The 21,718-nt window shown below is 42.4% G+C and overlaps 1 protein-coding gene across 1 annotated transcript in view; it reads right to left on the bottom strand.

Annotated features, from left to right (window-relative positions):
* The window catches only part of MAPK8IP3 (mitogen-activated protein kinase 8 interacting protein 3), a 54,129-nt gene extending 33,601 nt beyond the window's left edge, over positions 1 to 20,528 (bottom strand). Inside the window, exons 1-7 of the mRNA XM_009324241.1 lie at positions 20,414 to 20,528; positions 19,559 to 19,629; positions 18,705 to 18,796; positions 14,363 to 14,386; positions 10,717 to 10,768; positions 5,058 to 5,304; positions 2,271 to 2,373 (exon numbers count right to left, since the gene is read on the bottom strand). Of these exons, the coding sequence (XP_009322516.1) occupies positions 2,271 to 2,373; positions 5,058 to 5,304; positions 10,717 to 10,768; positions 14,363 to 14,386; positions 18,705 to 18,796; positions 19,559 to 19,600 (560 nt within the window). The 5' untranslated portion in view covers positions 19,601 to 19,629; positions 20,414 to 20,528. The remainder of the gene's footprint in view (positions 1 to 2,270; positions 2,374 to 5,057; positions 5,305 to 10,716; positions 10,769 to 14,362; positions 14,387 to 18,704; positions 18,797 to 19,558; positions 19,630 to 20,413) is intronic.
* Between the last annotated feature and the right edge of the window lie 1,190 nt (positions 20,529 to 21,718).

Genomic DNA, 21,718 nt, shown 5'->3' with positions numbered 1-21,718 from the left:
TAGCAGTAGGATCAGATAAGGACTCAAATGTTGAAAATAGCAGTGGTCTTTTTTCTTCACCAACTGGTAAGTGAAATCAGCCTGAAGGGTTAGTTTCTTCTTCTTCTTTGGGTGAGTCTATGCACCGAAATGCTTCTTCACATGTCAGGAAAATGTATTTCATTAAAGGTAAATCAAAGTTAATGTTTTCGAATCATATTATATGGGAGCACATTTCCACCTCTTAGTGTCTTTGGTACCATCAAGAATCTTCTTGCATTTTTTGACAGTCTCATGGCTCAAACAGAAAACAGCTGTTACCGGAGGTGAGGGTGAGGCAACCTCTGGGATTGTCATTGCCTACTCTAAAAAAAGGTCTTAATGTGGGTCTAAACACTTAAGTGCCCTGCCTTGTATGAGGGGAATCAGCCAGCATGAAGAGAGCGTGCAATTTTTCCAAGGGCAGTACCACTGCAGATTATCTCAAGTTGTGTGGCTTCATTCTTAGATAAATCAAGTTTTGGTGATAAAGCCTGGAGGTTACAAATGGGGTGTGGTAGCTGTCTCTGATATTGCAGAGTTACAGCACATTGCAGAGAAAAGGAAAAAAAATAGTGGGGTTTTTTCAATTACAGAAAAATTACAGCTACCCAGACATCTGAGAGCACTGAGGACTTACAAATGGGTGCCATGACTGCAGCAGAATTAACCAGCTCACGCAGTCTAATGGACAGCAAAAGTGACAAGAAGCAACAAGCACTCAGCGTCTGACCTGAAGACCCAATTCAGCTTGAACCTACCTCTTCAGCACTCAACTTTCAGAAGCTGTATACATCTCAAAAGCATTCTGCTTTTAAAGCAGCAAGCACCCTGTTCAGCAGCTCCAGAGTTAGCTTGTGTCTCCTGTAGCTTTCAGTCTCGCTACCTGGATCACAGATCACTGCCTGAAGAGCTCCCAGTGCAGCAATCCTCTCCGTTCCCTTCTTTTCCTTGGGTTTGACCGATTTTCAATCTGATCTCATCAGTCGCTTTTGTCCTCCCCACACAGAGCTGCTTCGGCTACCTAGATTCCTCCTGCATCTGACCCTAAAATTGTCCATGCATCCTACATATTCTGAGGGGAGCTTAACTGTATGTGGTATCGCAGCTAAGAAATGCATCTGCTGCTCATACCCTCCTCGATGAGGGTGCTCAACAGGGGGAATCCAGTCTAGATTTGGACTGTGAGAAAATCTTGCCTTAACTTTGTCAGGGTATTATCTTCTGCATACTTGTAAGAGCTAGTGCGTTATTTTTGCTGGTATAGTGCCAAATTACCCACTGGATGAGGGTAAAAATTAATGAATCCTGTAAAATCAACCACCAGACCTTAGTAAAAATGAATCAAGGTACCTAGACTAACGCTTCTAGACTAATACATGCCTCACAGTAATATGGTGCCCAAATTAATAGCCTTTAGGGAGCCTCCTATTTAGCACAAAATGGGCGATGGACAGGAACCAGAGCAGCAGAGTAGTTCAGTAAAAGTCTGCTAATTCAGAGGACTCTGTTGAGGTCCTGAGTGCACTGATGGGTGAAAATTGCTCTGACCAGCCTCACCTGGGACTCACATTCACCCACTGGTCCAAGGGCTCCCTTTAACCTTAGGCCTGCGCCTTCAGTCCTTCTCTGAGCTATGCTGTAGGTGTACCTCTCTTCAGCCTTGCCTCCTGCTGCTCACGCATAGCACCGGGACCTAATTCATCCCCTTGCCTTGTCTGGGGCTGCTGATGGAGCTCATTATCAGTGCTCTGCCCTCTCTGCTCAGAACCTGAGGGACTGGGATCACTGGGGTTACTCCTGCTTGTCCTCCCTTGTGGAGCAGCCCTGCTCCTGCTCTTCAAACACTTGACAAAATTAAAACTGAAAAAAGCTTGAGGTTTTAAAACTGAATTCAGAACTGATCTCTTATTAGACAAATGCCTCTTCCCTCTTCCTGATAGCTTAAGCCCATGTCCCCTTTGCCTGTCTTAAACCTTTTGTTGCTCTATCTCTCTGTCCTCCCTGGTCCAGGCAAGGCAAACAAACCCAGTTCTGGGTCAGCTGGACAGACCCTTCTGCAGATTACCAGCAGACATTCGTCTTCTCTGGAGAACTCAAAGAAGGTCAGGACCCCTCATATTTGCACTAGGCAGAATATATGGACTTTCTCAAACAGCTGCATGTTGAACTCGGTGTTAGCCACAGCATCCATTCCTCACTCCTCATAAAACCAAGCAAAAGAGCACACAGTGAAAAGTCACAATCAATACCTGTTACCAGTGCGTTCCAGGCGGGGATCCTGACACATGTCCAGCTCTGGAGTAGAGTCTATGATGTCCTGAACATCAGACCACTCATCACTGCTGCCCATTCCTAGGTAAGACAATACATATGATCTATAGGATCAGGACTTTCACAGGATGGTGTTCCTTGAAGGGACTTTTGCAGCTTTGAATATCGAGGTTTCAAAACTTCACGGTGTCGTGTTCAAAGTCTTAAAATAGGAACAGAAAGTGGCTGATCATCTAGAGTCACAAATGCACCAGCGCTGGGGAGCTGCCCTCACAATTCCAGAGCCGGAAGACCATAAGCATCCCCTCCCTGCCACCATACCAGAGCATCACCAAGGTCATTGGCCTGAATCCTCATTAAAATGTGATAACCAGAAATACTTAATCCATTAAAATAAATTCCAAATAAACTTTTTATCTGTCAGTAAAAACTCTTCAATCACCACGCAGCTTTAGCTGAGATCGAAGACAACATGGTGATTTTCCGTATAGCTTCACAGAGATTAGTGTAGTTATGAATTGGCACTATTTAGTTTTAATAGAAATAATTTTTCAATACAAATTCTCAAGTCTACAACTGGTTTAGATACCCATTACTGTGAAATTTCACTTAAAAACTGATACATGAAATCTACTCTGGTTTCTGTATAATCTACAGTCTGAAGTCAGTATTTAAAGAATAAGGAACTTCCTCCTCTTGTCAAGTCACATTTATTGGATACCAAACTGTTCAAAAGCTCAGACTTGCACGTATTCTAAACAAGCAATATGAACAGTGTCTGTTCACACAAGGAATTCTTGAAGGATTAAAGACCTAATTTGTAAACTACATTAGTCCCTCAACAGTGTTAGATGTGAAATTTTTGACCTTTCCAAACGGCCTCAGTAGCCAAATATACAAAGCCCATGACAACTTGAGTGTTGGTTTTATTCTTTCAGGCTGGCATTGTGCACCAGCTGGCAACAAATGCCATGTTTGAAGACAAAGCGTGATGTGTATCTGTTGCCAAAGTAGGCATCCATACACCAGCGGTTCTCAAGCTCACAGAAACAGAGGCTTCCTTTTCTTTATTTTTTCAAGCTGGGAAGCTTTTCTGCAAATACCTTTGAGTACCTTTTTTTGGTAGTTCAGCTCATTTGCATCACTGACAGACATTTTAATTATAGATGCATAAGATACGTAATTAAAATTCAGGCATCTGTGTTTCTCCTCATCATGGAGATCTGATTTTGCATTACGTGTGAGAAATAGCTGAAAGGTTGAATATGCAGGGCACATAGGAAAGACACAACTGTCTGCCTTGAGCAGATTCTACAATATGATACTTCCACCAAGAAGGAAGCTTTCACGTGCACGACTTCAGAGTTGCACACATATCAAAGAGAGCAGACTTTGACCCAAGACAGCTATTGATGGTAAACGAGCTTGTAAAGCAGCAACTGTAAAAATAAGGGTAAGTATTTATAGGGCATTCAAACTACTGACATCCGTGCTCAGTTTCTCTGATACCAATGTTTATACTGACTTACTCTGGCCAGGATCACCAAACAGATCACAATTTAACAGTTAGCTATGCAGAAGCTATATACTTTTATGGGGAACTACACTAGTTTCTGGCAGATTGACATCTGTGACCCTGGGACCCCCTCGGCTGCTAATATAAATACAGAATGGGACTCGGTCATGACAATTCTCATTCAAATGCTACAACAAAAGATGTTACATGTTGTTTTATATTCTTAACTTGTTAGGAACCAGCTTGTGAATCTTAGCAGAGGAATTTCCTCTGTATTACTTAGGAAAAAAGATGATCATCTGGTTCAGATGCTAACCTTGGAGACCTACGCTCATCCCTGTGCTCCTGCACAGACTTTCCTTATGATCGTCAGCTAGTTTTACAGTCCTTTTGTATGTAAGTTCATGACCTGTAGAACACACCACTTCCCATTTCTGAAGGCTGCTGCAAGTCTAAATACAATACAGGGTGGGAGCTGCTCAGATACTACACTGGTACAGCTATATTAAAAAGCACAGAAAGGGGCTTTTATCATGTTATTACACCATTTTATTTAAACAGCCTGGTGCTAAAGGCTTAGGTGATGGCTTTCCTGACAAGAAATCATGATCAAACTACTAAAGGACTCCAGGAAGTGGAGAGAAAACAACTGTAACTTCCAAAGATTTGGGGGGCTTCTTATATGAGAAATAGACTAAAAGAAAACAGCTTATTTAGTTAAGAAAAACAGCTGGATATAATTGCTATTTTTAAACACATCAAGGTGTGGGATAAACATACGGAAGGGGAAATAATTATTTAACCTGACTGACAAATTTGGCATATGAACAACTGGATATAAAATACTTATGAATAAATCCAGAGAAAAAACTAAATGGAAGCTTTTAACTATCATATTGATGAGGTCCAGAAACAGCTTTTGAAAAGCTCAGTTAGACTAAGATGGGACTTGACTGTTCATGGAAGAGGTTCTATGACATGGATGAACGCAACTGCAGAGGACTAAACTCAATAACCTATTCCCATCCTGTATTCATATTACTGACGTTTTAAAAATTTGCTACCCACAAAACTGCTAACATCCAATTAGCCCTGTCTCACTCACATATCTTTCTAAGGCTACCTCAAATTCTATACTTATGAAGCTGATTACCCCTCAGTCTCCCAGCCTCCTCCTGTAACAGAGGGACACAAGCACTGGGAAGTCAATTACTTTAATGACCAAGTACCCAAGCTCCAGCTTCCATACCTATGCTGACATTCCTCATCTCCTGCGTGACCTGGACTTCCATGTTCCGGCTGTTCCGCTTTTCTCGCGCCCTCTTATTGCTCTTGGTCGTGCCATTGTATTCACTGATGGGCTGGATGCTCTCGTTCAAGGGTGTGACGGCAGCAGAGGGCACAGATGACGTGGGAGTGTTGGACTTGGTTCCAGTGGTGCTCGGTGTGGCAGCTGCTGAGGACTGCCCAGATTCGGACATTTCATCTTGGGGGCACTACAGCAATTCCAGGGTGGGGGAAGAACAAAAAGCAAAAACCACAGCTATACGTTTCAATTAATATCCCATTTGTTGGTGTATGGCTGCCTTAAAGCATTATGGAGAATAAGTCTTGCTCGCTGTACCACCTACATGTCCAGCACTTGCTGGTGACACTAGGCACTGCAACCACAATGAAGCAGTGAGTTCTCATGCTGAACTCAGCAAGCAAATCCCACCTGTGAAAGGACTGATATCCTTCCTCCTTCACTACTAAACATTGTTCTTCACAAGTCACATCAGCATGTGATCCCTTCTTCATGCATCTCAGAAAAGGTAGCCTTATCGTAAGTGAAAAGCACCTGCAGCTCACACCGACTACAGTGGAAGCTGAAGGGCTTTGGCACTTGCGGTAAGCCAGGCCAGCACTTCCCAAGACTGGAAGGCAACATGGATATTGCTTGGGAAGGATCTGAAGTGGCCTCTTAGAGGTCTTGGATGATGTCATTACTGTAAGCCATCAACACAACCTGGATGAGAGAACAGCAAAGTGATTTTGACACTAAACTGCAGAAGCAAAGCAGATACCAAGCTGAGATGGTCTGACTTTGCTCGCACAGGAGACCTGTGTCCCCATACCACCTTATGCAGAAGCTAGCCAGGCATGGGTCCAGCTTGACAACACAGCAGAAACAGGTGTGGTCTCCCCACTTCCAAATGACAGGACGACAAGACCCAAGAATTTAAAAATTAGAAGCTGACAAATTAACATAGGAGGTGGATTCCCAGTGTGAAATGCACACAATGGCTCTCAGTTTTACAAACATTACAGCCCCATTTCTTGTAATACCACCTTTTGAAAAACATGGGAGGCTTTCAAGGCTCTGTCAGGATTTTATACTGTGACCCTTGTTTGTCAATTAAAACAGCACTGCTTCACAGCCAGCCAGTTAACGTCCTGACCAATGCTGTGATCACTCCCAGACCCAAATGAGATCTCCCCATTCTTCACGGCAGCCCACTCTAATTACTGCCTGCAGGGAGATGACAAAATTAATGTTGAGTGTTGTATGTGATAATGAGTTGCAATTGGGTGCAGTGACATTCAGCATCTGCACATCCAGACCCAGCTTTAATCTTTACTACTTGTCTCTCCCCTCCTGTGCAAGTACTAGAAAGATCCTGATTCTGCTCAGAGGCTGCTCTGAGCCTCCCAACCTTGGAGCTGTGACGCTGTTTCACTTCACTAATCTGGAAGTCTCAGTCTCTTGTTCTAATAATAACTTTACAACATGACAAAAAAATTCAAAATGGCATGAGAGAGAAGACTGAAAAAAAATGGTGGCTTAACCCTTTGCAGCCATATTTTTTTAAAAATCTGGAATCTTATTAAGATCTTCCTTTAATTAGACTGGCCTCTATATGCTTATCTCAAAATACCCCACTGTACATTGCACTGTGGAAGTCAAAGGTTTTGCACTGCATCTGTGCATTTATACTGGAAATTTAAGATTTTTTATAACTGTGTTACCATTAAATACGATCCACATTTTGTACATAGTTTCTGCATTGTCAGTCCAAACAGCACCCACATGCCCACATGGACATTCAAATCATCTCCCTGCACATTTGCTGATTTTAGCATCAAGACTGAGACGGGGACTTTTCACTTAGGCTGCTACATGTGAAAACCACACTTCCCACCTCTATTTCATATTCCTGTTTCAGGAGCTACTTTTCTAATATGTAAAGAGAAAAAAACAAACAAACAAACCAGGTTTTTGAGAACAAATATGAACCAGTAAGCCTTGTACTACTTCAACTTCAGTTTGCCTGCTGTGCTTTCTAATGTACAAAGGGACAAAGAGTATCAAGTGTAAAGTACAACCATAAAACCTCTTTTCCCAAACAAAACTTCTGTTGGATGAAAGGATTCAGAGATGTTCTTGTACCCACTGTAAATCTATAAGCATAACCAAAGTCCATGAGCATCTTAGCACTGTAAAAGAGACACCCAGGTGGGTCCACGTGTCATTCCTTGTTCTTAGGAACTAGATGTCATTCAGAAAGCCTGTATCATCACTGTCTATAGGTCGATATTTGTATCAGAGATACCCTGTAACTTCTTGTTTATTGACATAATCTGCCGCTCACTCAGAACACACCAGTGAGTAATTATCCTGGTCTTTCACTTACTCTTTGCTTATACATCTGAGTTTTATATTTACTTAGAAAACGTACTTTATCAACCTACCAGCCTGCGTTGGAGAAATTCCTTCCAAATGTAAATACTACTAAGGCGCTCCTCTTCACAGTCCAGAAGCTCTATTAATCTTTGCTGGTATCTTCCTTCCTGAGTGCTTCGTTAATGCTAAGTATTCCACTAAGTGTATGGCTCTCCTCTACAGCGTAGGAGGCATTCTCCATAACCCATAGCTCACCCAAAGAATACTCTCCACAACCACCACTTACCTACAGCCATACCTGTCAACCTCCTAAACATCAAATGTGTAGTAGTGACCTCCAAAATGCATTGCAAAGGCCCAACATTCATAGCAGTCATATGTCACCATGAGAAGCCACAATTGTATGGTTATAACACTGAAAGCATAGTACATAAAAACAAAAATGTTAAGGACTTTCATCTCCAAAACATTATATAAAATAAATGTACAACTGAATGTAAAAATAAAATAATATAATGACAGCAACTAAAACAGAAAATAGTAATAATAAGTATACAAGGACACTTAAAATATAACTACAATATGGCCCCATGAAGAAGGAAAACTAGTCAGAAGAGTCAGGATATACATACTGGGAAGGTGAGTCACATGTGTGCAGTTGATGTCAGTGAAATACCAGAGCTGCTGAAGAAGAAGCGAGGAGTGCATGAGCAGTACTGCTGAGACTTCAGTCATGCAAAATATTTAAGAAATAGCATTCCAGTCAGAGAGTGTGCAAGAAGCTTGCAGAAGGAAAATCTCCATTCCAAATTGCAAATCTAGTAAGTCAGTCAATCACATCCTTTAGTTGTTTATAGATTTGCTCCATACTCTTAGGAAATCCTCCGTAACATGCTACCCCATCCAAGTCTTCCACAGCCCAAGCTCTCTAACTCCACCCTACTGGCTAGCCTCCTTAAACCCAGCATCCCACTTCTGAGTTTCCCTAACGAGCACCAACACAAATCCCAGCACTACCCGTCAGATACATCTGGAGTAGCACACTACTACTTCTGCACAAAGCCTTCTTGTAACCAGAAACAGATTTTTTTGCCTGACGCCACCACCAACAAATCACTAAGAGATCCAGTCAGTAACCCTCCATTACCTGAACTTGGACATCAAAGCTTCCAATTTATCTGGGTTCCTGTTGCATTCTCCTGCAATGCAGACACTGGGTTATCAGTGAGATCCGCTTAACTTCCTTCAGAAGTTCTGCAATGGTACCACTTAAAGAATTACGCCTTAGCAAGTCTGTGGAAGACGGATCTAACCCCAACGTCCTCCCAGCTCTTCTTTAAAAACTAACCCCTGCCACACACGCCTGATCGCTAGAGAGCTCGAGGGCATGTTCACACCATAGTGTGCAGCACTACCTGGAGATCCCAAGGAATAAACCGGTTCCAGAACCAGAAGCGGGTTGGTCTCTGTGCATTTTGGTTCCTGTCTGTGTCCTTGCAGCAGTGTTGTGTCAGCATAGCACTAGGCTGAAGAAACACATTCATGCTCTATCTTCATTTCCACCATCCTTAATTACGTTATTGCACTGTGGCATTGCTATTCCATAATTCCAGGCAAAGCTCTCCAGGAATGACTGTAGGACCCAACTGGCATTCCTCAAGTTGCTACGTTTCCCAAACTTCTGTGTCTCTAACACTACAGCAAGAGTTGGGTTCCAAGAACAGTCTCCATCCTATCCAAAGATCTTGCTTTTGGATTTCCAACTTCCATGACAGCAGAGGGCTGACGAAGTGCTAAGGTTTGAGCTGTGCTAGGACTGGCTACTTTACAAAAGTAGTGTTAAAAAAGGGAAGTTGCTGCTTTGTTTTCTGCATAAATTTTGAATTTGTCTAAATTTCTTGTGCTATGCATCAAGGAGGCCACTCCTGCAGAGTCCCTCAGGCCAAAGTACCATTAATGTCATCTGGAGACATGCAGAATGGGTACAACAACAAGCTGGATTTTTAATTTCTTTGCTGTTTTTCCTCCTCTTTGCCTTTACTGCCTCAATGTATTTTACAGGATTAGTGATTTACAACTTCTCAAAAGGAGACCCGTCCTTAGATGTGACATATAAAACACCTGATGTTCTACAAATTCCAGGCAGAGAGAAAGTAAATTCTATCAGACACAGAAGCTCTGTGAGATACTGCTGGACATACTGTAAGCCATGCTGGGTAGATACACCACGGGCTCTCAGGCCTGTCACCAGGCATTTGTGGAACATCATTCAAAGAGAGGAATTCGGTGGGATCCTGAGCACAAAGGCTTTGAGAAGTCTACAGGTACAGCTCATGGGAAGTGTGGGTCACCATGTGTAGTCTAAACTGTAAACAATTACAGTGAGTTGTCAGCTAAGAGTACAACATCTGGGTCTTTGGGCTCAGACCAGTCAGAATGGCAGAGCAGAGCACCACAAGCAACCGGCAGAACCACGCAGCTGCTTCAGCGCAGTTGCAGTGCTGTGAGGTATTTGACAAGCCCCAGTGCAGAAGGCAGCACACTGAAGGTGACAAGTGTATTGAAGGTAGACAACACAAGTCTAGAGCAATGACTAGATATATGAGGAACTGAAGACCTTGAAGCACAGTGCAAGACTTGGGCATCCAGAGAGGATTAGGAGCCCTTTTTACTGAAGATAGGAAGGCCAGAACAGTGATCAGTCAAAAAGGATAAACACTGGAGAGCAAGCACAACCCAATGCCTGGACCCAGCCGAGGTGCAAAAGCACTGCTCTTATCAAGGGGGAGAGAGGGGACGGGTTCCATCATTTCCTCTCCAAATAAGCTATAAAAAAAGTGAAGGATTTATCTTCCCTAAATCCCTAACTGCCTCCCCATACATTCCTTTCAACTTGGGGCCAGCCAAGTAAAGGAGATTATCACTGAGACAAGAAGCATGAGGAGCTGTGTCAAATCCCTCCCGCGCTGTATGCCAGATCTGCAAAAGAATATCCTCCCACCTACAGCACAGCTACCAAAGGAGCAGACGCACAGCAGGGAGAGGCTGCAAAGGGTTATGGACACATATTGGTCTCCATCTTAATGAAAACGTGGGATGCTATTGACGGTGGGAGAGTGGGAAACCCTTGCTCTGTGATGGTCTATAAAACCTTGTAGCTGGAGTTGGACTGCAGCTGGCCGAGGTCACTCAGGTGCCAGTGGTCCAGTGTTGGGACGGTCTTGGCCCCTATCTGCCCACGTACCATTCCATCCGTGAGGGGGAAGACATTCAGAGAGTTAGGACGTTCCTTCCTGCTAAACAGAGAAACAGAGAGAGAGGGGAAACCAATCTGTTAGCCGTTTGTAAGATTCTTATAGAAAAGAAACAGCACACTAGTTTATGTGAAATATTAGTCACTAGAAATTGAATTGCACTCCTTCCCCTCACGTAGCAGCTGTATGAACTCCCAACTCCCACACCAACTCCCACACTTCCATGGTGTTGTCTAGTCAGACCCATGGTGTCTATTGCTAGAGCCAGACATCTTCCTGGGCAGACTCTAAGAGGGAGGGGGTCAAGTGACCACAATGGACACGACTGACTTCAGTATGAAACATTTTGGGGGAATGCAAAAGTGCAGGGAATCATCAGCCAATTTAAGTCAGTGTATCTTCTGAGAAACAAAGGTACTGTGGGAAAACAAGCCACGGCAAACAACTCTCACAGCAAAAAAAAAAGCTTCCATAGATCCTAGAGATGTCATCACTGGGTCAGGAAAGGCTTTTAAGTCAGTCATCTACATGGCACTTCTGTACATTCCACCCCAAATCTGGTTAGCTCCAACAGCAGAAATCAGAGGGGTTTGGATCACTTCCAATATTAAGCAGGAAAAATAATACTTGTACTCTCTGATCCCCTCTCCATATCCATATTACAATGCAGTCAAAATTCAGAAAATAAACAAAGGGATAAATGAATGCATCATTCATATTGCCAGATGTCTGTAATTATGTTTTCTTCATCCTCTTCTTTCTGGCAATTGCAGGTGACTAGCTAGCTGCGGGTTTGATTCTGAATATAAAACCTGGCACAGGTTTTGAGACCAAGTTCCAGTGGGAGAAAATCTAGAGCAGGCAGTGGAGGTGGAAAAGGCTGCAGCAGCATGCCGAAACCGGCAACTGGTTTCGTGCCAGAGAAGCAGGCCTGCAGGGACAGAGCACACATCATTGAGGTGATATTCCCAGCAGCCTCCACTAGCTGGACTCCAGTAGCCCTGCAGAGATGAACTAAGCTGATCCTCTGTGCGACATGCACCCACAAAGGGGTTCAATGATGGTACTTCACCTACTCCTGTATGGGGCTTCCGCTTATTGGTGCGGCGTGATGAAATCCGCCCTTCTGTACACCAGTATTACTAACAGTAGGCCTTCATGTGCCTTTCTTTAATGATTATCAGTACTGGACTGATGACCAGGCTAGGCAACCGTCACAACCATCTCACCCGTGACTGTGGGTAAAACGACTGCAGCAGGACCTAAGGCCCCCTGGGACATATGCAAACACACTAACACAGGAGATGGTGCATGAACCAGCTCATTTATGAAGGAAGGAGGTGGAGTGTCTAGCAGAGGAGACAATGTTTGTGGAGAAAACCACAATGGCCAACCTTCCTATTCTCAGCACTGCCTGGCCAACACAGCGTGCCACACTGCTGTATCAGTGTCAGTCATGCTGAGGAATAATTGCTTACTGTGGCCTATCTTGGATAGGCAGAAGGGGCAGAAAGGTGTTTCCAGTGTGGCCCAGCAAGGAGATTTGGGATGCACTTTTCCTAAGGATCTGCATTAAAATCCTCTCCTGAAGATGCTAAAGACTCATACATGGAAGTTTCATACACAAACCCTCTTAGAAAGGCAGCACGTAACCGGATTTCAGAGGAACACAGATCATTGACACAACCTGATTAACCTTACTTTCTTTTATAGAGAAGATGCAAGCATCTTTCAACAGATTCAAAACCAGATTCATATATGATAGGGATTATCAGTTTCCTTGTAGCCTTTCCACTCAAAAGGCATCTTGGTGCTTGTTACTTTTAATATTAACAATCACTGAAGGTTTATACAAAACATTCCACTGCTGTTTGTCTAAATACCGATTTATGACCCCTATCCTGCCATTTACACCTACTCCTAATAGGTCATGATGCCAAAGTACATCTACCTCTGTCCATCTTCCTGCATTTACCTCTCCTTATCCTACTGCTATCATTCCAAGACCCTGAAAGTTTCTAACAGCTGTGTTTTAAGTTTCTAAATAACATACTAGGGAAATTTTTCCCCTAATACGAAATCTTCACCCCTGGCACTGCAGTGATCTAAGCACCATAAGAAATATTGTCAGTTATGTATAAGAGATTATGAAGAGATTCAAAACTAGAAATTAGAACTTTACGCCACAAAGACAGAAAATTCCTAGTTTTACAATTAAAGAAATAACTCAAGGGTCCCAAAGAGTCTACTGCAAAAGAATTATTCTTTTCAGGGAGAAAAAAAAAATAGGCCATTTTTTGAGCTGCTTTAACCATTAGTTTCATATCTTTCCTCTTCTTCAGGTTAGAATGATGGGCTTAAGGGAGTCATGCTTCACAGGTGTACGTAGCTAGGGAAAATTTCCTGCAACTGCAAAACATTCCTCGCAAAACAAGTGGTGCAGTCAGAGTATCTAACAACATGCTATAATATAAACACTTTTGTGACTATGCTGGGATGGCCTGACATAACTCACTGGCAGCACTGAGAAATATGAGACATCCCAAACGTCTGCTGAGAGAGACATTAAATTATACTTCCTCTTTAGGTAAACTCTATCAGACTTCTTTTGGGAACCCATAGCTTAATTCTATGTCCATATACAAACACATACACATTTAACATGCAAGGAGATAACAGCACCCCATTGAATGTAAAGGGAATGTGTGAACTTCACAGTCCCTGCTAAACAGAGAACAGAAGTACGAAGTCTCCGTTAGCATCAGAAGCTGTAGGATCTTCAGGAAAAGATTTTAACATAGATTGTTAGGAAATTTCCTTGCTGAGTTTCTTTGGAAACACCTTCCAGCCTCTTCTGAACCTCCCAGGGAAGGGGAAAGAAGAAACACTACAGAAGAGCTAACTTTAGCTTTGCAGTCCTGGGGTTGACTACCAGTCTTCAAAGAACTTTAGAGTATCCTCAGGGTTGGTCTAAATTTTGAGTGCTGGAGTAACCTTCATGCACCCAATTCTTTCCAGTACAGGGTGACTCAACACTTGGTTAGTTCCACCTTGCATTAGTTACAAGATAAACAGCAAACTCCTCAATAAAGGTTTGCAGTAGCCAAAACCTGGGATCAGGATGCTCTACAAGTAACATCCTAACAAAACTATGATTTGTTTGCCAGCACTTAAAGATGAGAACTGCTCTCTTTGCAGGCTCTGGGCGCCGAACTCACTGCCCAGCCCAAAGTCAGAAGTGCCTTCAGAGAGCTACAAACAGTGACACGCATTTTCTGCCCCGCTCAGAAAATATGCATGCCTTGTACTCTACAGTAAAATAAGGGAGAAAAGATGACTTTTTAAAACATTCTGGGACATGAAGTGTAAATGTCCAATCACAGAGGACTGATCTTGTTTTGGGACTGAACTTCTGCGTCTTCTGCGTTTGAGTACACAAGCTTCTTCCTGACGTGATATCCCAGCAGCTTGGTGGCTCCCTCTGCCTCACCCGAATGAGCAAGTTTAACACAGGTGCCAGTAGACAAAGAGGGCAAACATGCCGGTACAGTACATTCCCAGCACCACGCTATTGCCACTCAACAGCAACCTCCAAAACTGGCATTAACAAAGTTAAGATGCAGCAATAGGATTTACCTTTTCCTCCATGACTGGCGATGACTGCAGTGACAAACATAACAGCCAAAACAGAGCAGCAATTGCACAAAAAGCGAGACAAAAAAACAACCATTAGAGAGCAAAGGTCATGCAAACATGCAGCCCTACAACAGACACGGAGTACGCATGCACTGTAATCCACACCACGTGGAAGTGTGCACTGTACTCATTACCCGTCTTGGATGGCCATAGATACGCACCCCCCGCAACCGTTCTTGCACAAACTTCTCTCAAGTGACAGGCAAACATACTTGGTGTACTTACGGTCTTATGCAAAGATGCATCCCTATGCAGTCTAACACACCCAAGCACATCCACAGATGAAAATAAATGCACTCAAATTTGTGTGACAGGCCATGAGAAATTATGCCCATGTCCCACCCCCCTCCCCCCCCAGTCATGACTGGCGATGACTGCAGTGACAAACATAACAGCCAAAACAGAGCAGCAATTGCACAAAAAGCGAGACAAAAAAACAACCATTAGAGAGCAAAGGTCATGCAAACATGCAGCCCTACAACAGACACGGAGTACGCATGCACTGTAATCCACACCACGTGGAAGTGTGCACTGTACTCATTACCCGTCTTGGATGGCCATAGATACGCACCCCCCGCAACCGTTCTTGCACAAACTTCTCTCAAGTGACAGGCAAACATACTTGGTGTACTTACGGTCTTATGCAAAGATGCATCCCTATGCAGTCTAACACACCCAAGCACATCCACAGATGAAAATAAATGCACTCAAATTTGTGTGACAGGCCATGAGAAATTATGCCCATGTCCCCCCCCCCTCCCCCCCCAGTACACATCGGTGCACCAAGATACACAGACACTGGTGTTCACCCCCACCCAGCTGTGCAGTGACACAAAAACACACATCTGACCCAAGTGCTTGTGCACAAGCATATACAAACACAGAGCTACATACACACGCACACACGCAAACAGTGCAAAGCTTGAAATGAAGGAAAAAGTCCCATTTCCCACTGGTGGTTCCTACAAACTCAGATCATAGACCCATCAGGGGCTTTCATAGACATAAGGTGTTTCTCTTTTTTTCTCTCCAAGGAGACTAGCAATATGCCTCACTTAAAAGGGTAAAAGACTAATTTCTCTAATATGAAGAGGCAATTCTTGACTAAAATTTTGCCCTTCACCCCAGAGAATGGCAGTCTTGCAGATATAACCAGTAACACTTTTCACTGTGCATCTCTTTCACAGAATGATAACATAAAGACACAATTAATATTAGCTTATTTGAAAATTGGGGAAGGGAAATCTCACTAAAATAAATTTCTACCGTGCAGTCCAACCCAAATTTGGCAGGTCAATATATGAACCATCCTTTAAAAGAGAGAGGCCCTAAGCATGCTTTTGTCTAGGGTACTTTTATATTTTACTGTGTAAGTACTTCCACAGATATATTCTTATTTACAGAAGGGTAAGTGGGAAGGGAAACAAGCCTAACACACTTAACCCATTTCAGCTGTAACACTAGGATCAGACCATGTTCTGGCAGCCCACTGTGGACTTCCAGACTGCGAGGGGGAGAGGAGAAGGAAGAAAAATAGTCTGATAAGGCAGATTTTTATGAATAGAAGAACACCTACAAGTCACTGGTTCTTTTTACACGTCGTCTTCTCTTGCTTTCTACACCCCTCATGCCTGTCTCTTTTGCCTAGGAAGGCTGCCATCTATCTTTTGATTTTTTTTTTCCCCAATAGATTTTTCTATTTTAGACAATCCAATTTTAGCCAGACCCCAAACACTGTATTCTGTAATTATTTTTATTCTCCTAAACCGCTCTCTGTTGTGAGATTAATTTACTGTTTTGCAGAAAATAGAGCATAGAGGTAACTCGCTATACAGCCCACTCAACAACTACAACAGCCTTTAGTTACTCCTCTCTCAAAGAAATACTCTAAGATATTCTTTTCTGAAAGGACTATTCAACTGTCAGAACAGGAAGGGTAAACAGTCCCTCTTGATTCACATATAACTGTGTCTTTCCTTCCTTTATGTAAGGCTTTGGGAGCCTTACAAATGAGAGTATAAAAATCTTATCAACTGATTCAGAATAAATAAAGGATCTTTCTTTGAGATACCAGTATCTTCCAGCTGCAAGTTATTCTTGTAGCCAAGGCTACAGAAGTATCTTTAATTATTATGGGATGTAATGAAATAGCAAATAGACAGTATTGGAAAAAATTCTTCACTGAGAGAGTGGTCAAGCACAGGAACAAGCTCCCCAGGGCAGTGGTCACGCCTCCAAACCTGTCAGTGTTCAAGAAGTGTTTGGACAATGCTCTTAGATGTACGGTTTAACCTTTAGGTTGCCCTGTGTGGGGTCAGGAGTTGGACTCAATGATCCTTGTGGGTCTCTTCCAGCTCAGGATATTGTATGACTCTAAGGCTGCAGGGAATCTGGCAGGAGTCCCAGGCTAGTTACCGAAGTTTCTGAAGGTTCATGTTTTACACTACTCCCTTTCCATCCTTCAAGCCTCTTTCATTGACAAGGTGGAGTTGGGTCTCTTTGTCTCTCCCTTTTTCTTTCTTACAATACACAGTCAAAACTTTGGCAATTTGAATTCAGTCTTTTCCAGAGCAGTCCAATGCAGCAACAGGCCGCCATAGCAGACAGAGGGTATTTACATGTCCTATGCCAAGACCTGAAATTTCCTTTCTTTTACACTACCCCAAAACCAACTGACATTCTGGTATTTAAGTGTTACAGACCTAAATACAAGTTACTAAAATATCCTCACTTATTCTTCCTTTATTCTTAATGTATTTCTTTATTCTTAATTTCAAATAATTTTGCTCTTACTTCATCCCCAAATTTTGCTCAACGCTCTTCTTTTGCATTTCATCATTCCTACCAGATGATACTTCAAAAACCTTCAAGGCTTTCCATTTATCTGTGTTCCCAGTATTTTCATCTCCGTGTCTTTGTCCATGCTGCCTTATGTGTATAGTCTGACATGCCATCCCCACTCCTTTTCTTAGCCTAATGCTTCCCAAAGATTTGGTTTTTGAGTGAAGTTCAGTGGTATTAACCAGCTGAAGTTCACAGATATTAATCAAGATCAGTCAGACATATTTTGTAAGAAACAAGGGAGGATGCACCTAGCAGGCACTCTTTTCCAAGTATTCCTGTGCAGCTGGTACTGTCTCTGTCTATTTTTCAGACCAACAGCTCCCACAGCTTGTGGTCAGCATGTGCGCAAAACCTTTTAACATTCCTCAAGGACAGGAGAAATTAAAAAGTTGCAAAAAGACAGACAAGGACATCAAAAAGATTTACTCTCCTGCAGCGTATTACTTGGTCAATAATGTTCCCCTGGAAAACACTGTTTTAGTTTAAAACTTCCTGGGTTAGCCAGTGTCACTATTCTGTTAATCACCTCATTAGCATGTGATGATTAACGTAAAGAGTAATCTGCCATGCATAAAAATTGCCGCAGAAAACATCTTTTTTATGGCTGAGTGACTTAATAGATTATGCTTAATCTGAGTAGATAATGTGTTATGTGATCTATTACTTCTCTAACCAGTATTTATGGAACACCTCTTCTACTTCTCACCCTGTGGGCAATGTTACTGCTATATAGTATCATCAGAGAGAAAGCATTTGGTTCCTTCACATACCGGTTAAAACCAGATGTATCTGTACTGAAATCAATATAACTACAACTTCTGTGCTTTAAATTTGTTCTAAGACTAAGACTACAAAAGACTAGTTCTTGTATACACTGAACTTCTTTCCCACCACTGCCTTCTTTAAGCAAAAGCTGGTTCTTACTGGTTTGGTGGTCTGAAAACGGGGGGGCAGGGAAGGAGGAAAATCAATTTCTTGGGCATAAGTAGGTCTATTGGGTGAGTGACTTACAGAAAGCTCCCCTTGAAGGAACAGGGGAAAAAAAAAATCCTATAATGGCTAACGCATTTAATTGCTACGGTTTTGCTGGCTGTCACACACACAAATACACACACACACAAATATTTTATTTGACACCTCCATCCATTTTATAGATAAACCTTTTACATGCTACCTGAGAATACAAATGTATTTTTCCAGAGGCCCCCCATCAATAGCAGCGTGACAAAGCCTAAGCTTTGTAACAGAACACAAAGTTCCTCATTGTCAAGCCTTAGAAAACACACCCATAACTCGCCCACAACCCATTACAAAAAAGCTTCAACTACAACCCATGCCCACAGGGAAAGATCCTGGTTCTGGTTTCTCTCTCAAATAAGCGCACTCAGTTTGTAAGTTCCCAGATGGCATACATTACATGGAGAGGTTATGGCCCTACCTTCTCCCAGGTAGACTGCCCTCAGTTTGATTATTTCCTCCAACTTGCTGCATCTTGGATCGCTCAATGTGTTCCACGTAGGTCTGGATCATCTGTGAGGAGAGAAAAATCCATGAGCCAAACAGAGGAGAAGAAAAGATTCATTTTCTGCTTTTGTTTGATCTTCTCCAGCATCCATTTCCAATTCCCTTTCTTTTTTTGCACATCTCCTTGTCTTTGCTCTTGTCTTCTAAGCTGATGATGTAAGTGAATGGACCAATCTGACAGCAAATCTGACAGCAAATAGTGTCGGAAATGACTTAAGCTTAATCTCGTAACAGAAGAGCCATGAAAGAGCATATCCAAAAATCATGCAAGACGTCTCCTGGAGGCTCATTGGCAGTGGGAGATGAGGTAGTGGGGCACTGTTCACAGAATCACAGAACAGTTGAGGTTGGAAGGAACCCCCTGGAGTCCATCAGGTCCAACAACCCTGTTCAAACAGGGCCACCTAGAGTAGGTTGCCCAGGACCACGTCCAGGTGGCTTTTGAATAGCTCCAAGGATGGAGACTCCACAACGTTTCTGGGCAACCTGTGCCAGTGCTCGTCATCCTCACAGTAAAGAAGTTTTTACTCATGTTCAGAGGGAGCCTTCCGTGTTCCAGTTGTTGCCAGTTTGTTCTGGTCTTGTCACTGGGCACCACTGAAAAGAGCCTGGCTCCGTTCTCTTTACACTCTCCATTCAGATATTTCTGATGTTCCCAAAGTTCAGAAGCTCTAGTCATCACTAGTATTGTAAAGCTGAATTCTTTGACATGACTTTACCTATAGGCTAACAGTTTATTTATTTAGAAATAATGAGATGACATCCTACCTCTGTGTGACGCTGATGTAGTGCATTATACTCTTTCTTCATTTCTGATTCACGTTCCTCCAGTCGTGAAACTACCAAGAGAAGATTCCAACCATCAGCTAACACACATCAGGCTCTCAAAAGAAACTAGAAGTCTCAAAGCATATTTTGTTAGAAATTAATTTATACCTACTGAACAAAACAAACCAAAACAGAATAATGCACATTGTGGGATCTGGTCTTCATTACAAACTCAATTCATGAGTATCTGCATGTTCCCAAAATGAACAGACCAAATAATGCAATAAGACCTTAGAAGCAGAGTTCTTCAGCAGTAGCCTGGTGCCCCGTAAGTGTCCCAGTCTGACAACAATTTAAATTATCCTCTGGGACGGGCACCTCTGGCTATTTGAGCAGGAGGACTGGACAAAACACCAATGAATTCTGAGGGGAACCTCAGCCATCAAAACATGGCTGCACATGTTAAGGAAGTATCCGTAAAAACAAACAAACAAACAAACAAACAAATAAATGTTATCGTTCATATGAGAAAAAAATGGGAGGTTCTATTCAGGGGTAAGGAGAAACTGGAAACTAGGTTCCGAAGCTTCACCAATCACCCAAATCTTGCATCAGGAGAGACTGAGCATGCCCCACACAAGAGAAGCAATGAAGCCTCTACTAAATTAGTGTGGATACATCCCACCCTTTAGAAGGCTCAGAATTTTATACCAAAGTAAGGGATAACCAGACATTTCAGGCTTTGCGTAAATTACATCAAAACAAACAAAAAGTATGAAAAATATTTTCAAAGTAGCAGTATATGTGTGTGGAAGGCAAAGTGTATAATCATGTCTGGTGTACAACTTTGCTTACTCTGATCTGCATAGTTTTTGGTCTTCAGCTCCAGCTGTCGAGTCTGAAATTCAAGGTGTTCCACTTGGATTTGTAGTTCTTTCTTCTCCTGCTCCAGTGCATCTTCAAACTCTATAAACTTCTGAATAGGGAAGAAGCAGAGAAGAAGGCACGGATGAGGAACAAATGTAAAATGTGTTTGCCCTATATGACTTTTCCTCTCCTCACAAAAAAAGAAAAATTGAGAGAATATAAATTACAAAATAGGAAACAGGAATTGTTAAGTACTGCAATTAGTACAATAGCATTTAATCAAGCTGAAGAGACTATTTTATATGAGAAAGTATTAGCTATATTTAATGTATAATTAATACATAAACTATGTTCCAACATGAGTTATGTAAACCAGTGCAACTCTATCATCTTCAGCAACATTGTTCTTCCTCATGCCAGGTTGAATTTTGCTTCCTGTTAATTTGACGTCAGAGAAGACAAATTCTATTTCTACAGTCATATATTTACAAATACATATGTCAGAAACCTTCAGACCAATTCTTCTATTTGAGCAGTTTTAGAAAGCTTCACCTATAATTCACATGGTGGGTAAGTTTTGCAGAAACGTGCAAGTCTTGTGGAAAACTTATCCACAACTCCGGGCAGCTGAGAGCGACCTCTGCACCCAAAGATGGTGACCTGCCCCAGCAGCAAACTGGAGAAGGGCTCTGTGGTATGCGGGAGCCGAGGGAAGGAGGAGGGAAACAGGCGGAGGAGGAGATTCTCACAGCAGAATTTAACAAATTTATACCTAGCAAGGAAAAGCTTGGCTGGCTGCTCTTGGCAAAGAAGGGAGGGAAGGGATCATCGCTGCTAACTCTCATTAGCAACAACAAAGTGGCGACTGTGCACATAGTAGTGTGGACTCCTGCACAGAACACTGGGCTGAAGGAAAGATTTTTACAGATAATACTCATTTCATGATGAAAACACAACAGAAAAATACCTAATTTCAGGTTATTATTTCTGTGAAATGTCACTTTTGACCTGGGAGCTTTAGTCATTCTCTGCATTGGATACTAGCATGCACAGCAAAGAAAAGTAAAACATGTGAAACGTTCAATTTAGCTCCACCGTAATGAATTGATATTACACATTACTCTTGATAAAAGCTGTAGTCACAGCTGCTTTCATGAAATATTTAAACTAAACAGGGTCCCTGGAAAGTGAATAGCACCTTCAAATCTCTGAGTATACTTAAGCAAGCTTGGTCCTTGTGCTATACGTGGTCACGAGAGTTTTTCTGCACAAAAGACTAACGCATACCCATAC

This window comes from Pygoscelis adeliae, unplaced genomic scaffold (assembly GCF_000699105.1).
Source record: "Pygoscelis adeliae isolate BGI_AS28 unplaced genomic scaffold, ASM69910v1 Scaffold505, whole genome shotgun sequence".
Lineage (NCBI taxonomy): Eukaryota > Metazoa > Chordata > Aves > Sphenisciformes > Spheniscidae > Pygoscelis > Pygoscelis adeliae.
The sequence above is the reverse complement of the archived record's forward strand: the minus strand, read 5'-3'. Positions and strand labels throughout refer to the sequence as shown.